The sequence below is a fragment of the Trachypithecus francoisi genome, unplaced genomic scaffold (genome assembly GCF_009764315.1).
Source record: "Trachypithecus francoisi isolate TF-2019V2 unplaced genomic scaffold, Tfra_2.0 Lachesis_group15, whole genome shotgun sequence".
NCBI classification, from domain to species: domain Eukaryota; kingdom Metazoa; phylum Chordata; class Mammalia; order Primates; family Cercopithecidae; genus Trachypithecus; species Trachypithecus francoisi.
The window spans coordinates 95,966,860-95,970,488 of NW_022681460.1; the positions used below are offsets into that span (position 1 = coordinate 95,966,860).

Here is a 3,629-nt window from a genome sequence, read left to right on the forward strand (position 1 = left end):
CAGCGCTGCTCCTAGACTTCACCGCACCCAGCTCTGGCGGCCGCTGCAGCCTCAAAAAAGTGCCCCAGCTTGGGGCGGGGGGCGGGAATGCAAGATCGGGACCTCTCGCTGGCCTGCAAGCTTTGGTCTCCACACCTAGGAAACTCCTGTGGGCAAAGTCTGCAGATCCAAGAGCGTCCAGGTTAGGAGACGCTCAGCCTCAAGCAACTGGGGTAAGAGATCCCATTTGGTCAAAGCCTTCTCCTCAAGCAGTACTTCACCCTCCGGCACTAGACGCCTCCAGGGAGCTGGAGCGGAGCAGGGCTCGGTGGGCCAGTTCTTAGCAACCCAGGGCTAACACCCGGTGTGGAGAGGAACAACCACAGACGCGGCGGCTTTGCCAGGCGCTCTGGAAGTGCAGGACACGCGCCCGCCTGCCTCGGCTGCCGCACCCATGACCTCTAGTTTCAGCTGTGAACCTGGGCGGAGGAATAATTGAGGAACTCACGGAACTATCAACTGCGGACAAACCTGCGATCGCCACGGTCCTTCCGCCCTCTCCTTCGTCCGCTCCATGCAGAAGAGCTGCGCTCTGGGGCTGGGGCGAGGAGAACCATGGAGGAACCGGGTGCTCAGTGCGCTCCACCGCCGCCCGCGGGCTCCGAGACCTGGGCTCCTCAAGCCAACGTATCCTCTGCTCCCTCCCAAAACTGCAGCACCAAGGACTATATTTACCAGGACTCCATCGCCCTACCCTGGAAAGTACTGCTGGTTGTGCTACTGGCGCTCATCACCTTGGCCACCACGCTCTCCAATGCCTTTGTGATTGCCACAGTGTACCGGACCCGGAAGCTACACACCCCGGCTAACTATCTAATCGCCTCTCTGGCGGTCACCGACCTGCTCGTGTCCATCCTGGTGATGCCCGTCAGCACCATGTACACTGTCACCGGCCGCTGGACACTGGGCCAGGTGGTCTGTGACTTCTGGCTGTCGTCGGACATCACCTGTTGCACTGCCTCCATCCTGCACCTCTGTGTCATCGCCCTGGACCGCTACTGGGCCATCACGGACGCTGTGGAGTACTCAGCTAAAAGGACTCCCAAGAGGGCGGCGGTCATGATCGCGCTGGTGTGGGTCTTCTCCATCTCTATCTCGCTGCCGCCCTTCTTTTGGCGTCAGGCCAAGGCCGAAGAGGAGGTGTCGGACTGCGTGGTGAACACCGACCACATCCTCTACACGGTCTACTCCACGGTGGGTGCTTTCTACTTTCCCACCCTGCTCCTCATCGCCCTCTATGGCCGCATCTACGTGGAAGCCCGCTCCCGGATTTTGAAACAGACGCCCAACAGGACCGGCAAGCGCTTGACCCGAGCCCAGCTGATAACGGACTCCCCCGGGTCCACGTCTTCGGTCACCTCTATTAACTCGCGGGTTCCCGACGTGCCCAGCGAATCCGGATCTCCTGTGTACGTGAACCAAGTCAAAGTGCGAGTCTCCGACGCCCTGCTGGAAAAGAAGAAACTCATGGCCGCTAGGGAGCGCAAAGCCACCAAGACCCTGGGGATCATTTTGGGAGCCTTTATTGTGTGTTGGCTGCCCTTCTTCATCATCTCCCTAGTGATGCCGATCTGCAAAGATGCCTGCTGGTTCCACCTAGCCATCTTTGACTTCTTCACATGGCTGGGCTATCTCAACTCCCTCATTAACCCCGTAATCTATACCATGTCCAATGAGGACTTTAAACAAGCGTTCCATAAACTGATACGTTTTAAGTGCGCGAGTTGACTTGCCAATTGCAGTGGGGTCGCCTAAGCGACCTTTGGGGACCAAGTTGTGTCTGGTTCCACAGGTAGGTCGAATCTTCTTTCGCGGTTACTGGGTCCCAGCGAGGCTCTCTCTCCTGAGCAAGGGCAAAGGATCCTGAGAAGCCAGGATAGTCCTGAGAGAGAGCTCTGAAAGGAGAAGTGTTCAAACTAAACGTAGAGCTTCCCTGCCCAGGAGGAGGGTCACTTCCTCCCCCTCAAGCCTCGGGCTCAGCACTGACCCCTGCGGCAGCCAATCCCAAAGGGGATTGCAACTTTTAAAAATTGATTATGGAAGGGGATCCCTGCCCTGCTTTGGTATCATGGATAATGCCCACTAGAACCAGTGTATTTGTAATTGTTGTCTGAAGCTTGTCTGAGACAGATCTACATACAGCCTGGCAGTACTTGAACTAGACGCTTAATGCCCTGTGTTTTTGGGGAGAACTTTGTGTTACAGCTTAATTTAAGAACAGTTACTTTGGCATCATTCAGTCTTCAGTTTTTGTCTATTTAAACTTGGTTGGAGAAACTTGTGGATTTGGTGCTTCAAACCCTATGTGTGGCTTGGATGGCACAGAGAAACCTTGAAGAGTTAACAGCAAAATTCTGATGCTGAGATCTCTATTTTTATTATACTTGAAACTATATGGGGGTGGGAGGGTGGGAATGGGAGATGAGAGTGTTAAACTGAGAATCAACACCTATGATTGTTTGTTTTCTGCAGATTTGTAATTTTGTAATTCTTGTTTAGCGATGGTCAAACCACAGCTCTAACAAACAAACCATTATGTGTGCTAGTGCCAAAGTCTGCAGACTGCTTTTTTTTCTCCTAATTTCATGTACCTGTCACTTTACACATTTAAATCCCCATAAATGAAGGGTATGATGGGTGACTCAGCCCACACTGCTGCTATATTTCTTACTAATGCAATTGGTAAAACCGATTAGTATTGGAGATATACTGTTCCTTAACAAGAAAAGTGTCTATTTTTTATTCAACTGAGTGAGATGTGAAGGAGACTGATGACATGGGACTAGTTCTTACACAATTGAGGAATGGGGTAGGGGTAATAGAAGGATGTATATTTTGACTTGTAAAAAATCTTAAAATGCATGAGACTTTTATCTGATAGTCATTTGCACTCTCCTTCCCATCTGTGATTCCTTGTGTGCTAACATATAAAGAAACCAAGAGAACTATCTCCCTTCTCCAGAAACCTTTAAAATACAGTAAGGGCTCTAAAAACGATATTGGAAAGAAAATAAACTTGTTTCTTTTTCCATTGTTGCTGTCATTGAAGTTTGGGCAAGAGAAAAGATTGCTAGAAAATGACATACAACAACTTTAGAAAAGCTTAGAGAAGCTAAAATTCAGCCCTTTTTTTTTTTTTTTTAACTTGCAGAACCAAACCTCAGACTTACTAAACAATCAGGAGACTGGCAAACTTTTGACCTTTGTATATTCGTTACCAACCTGATATCTCAATGAATGTAATATCTGGAATACTTTAAATTTATCAGTCTTTTCAAATTTCAAGAATACTTAGTTATTTCAAATTTCCTCTGAGAGCTCCCTAATACAGGATAAAGTCATGCAATAAAATATGAAAAAAATGTATATTTTAATAAGAAGTAGTCCTGAGGGATTATCTGCATGAAAAAAATGTATATGCACAGCATTTAACATGCCAAAGAAAATTCACACTCCTTTCCTCAGAGGGCATTCTGCAGTTGATACCTTTTGTCTGCAGAAGCAAGTGGTCTTTGTGAAATGGATTCACTCCTTGCTTGAAGCTCCCTAGTCCTGTTTGTCAGACAATAAATGTCTTGAACTGAAGCACA

General features: G+C 48.8%; 1 protein-coding gene across 1 annotated transcript; it reads left to right on the forward strand.

Moving 5' to 3' along the window:
- The first annotated feature begins 230 nt into the window (after nt 1-230).
- HTR1B (5-hydroxytryptamine receptor 1B) lies at nt 231-3,153 on the forward strand. The gene has a single exon (XM_033235597.1). The coding sequence runs from the start codon at nt 595-597 to the stop codon at nt 1,765-1,767; it is 1,173 nt and encodes a 390-aa protein (XP_033091488.1). The 5' UTR covers nt 231-594; the 3' UTR covers nt 1,768-3,153.
- Nucleotides 3,154-3,629: the final 476 nt, after the last annotated feature.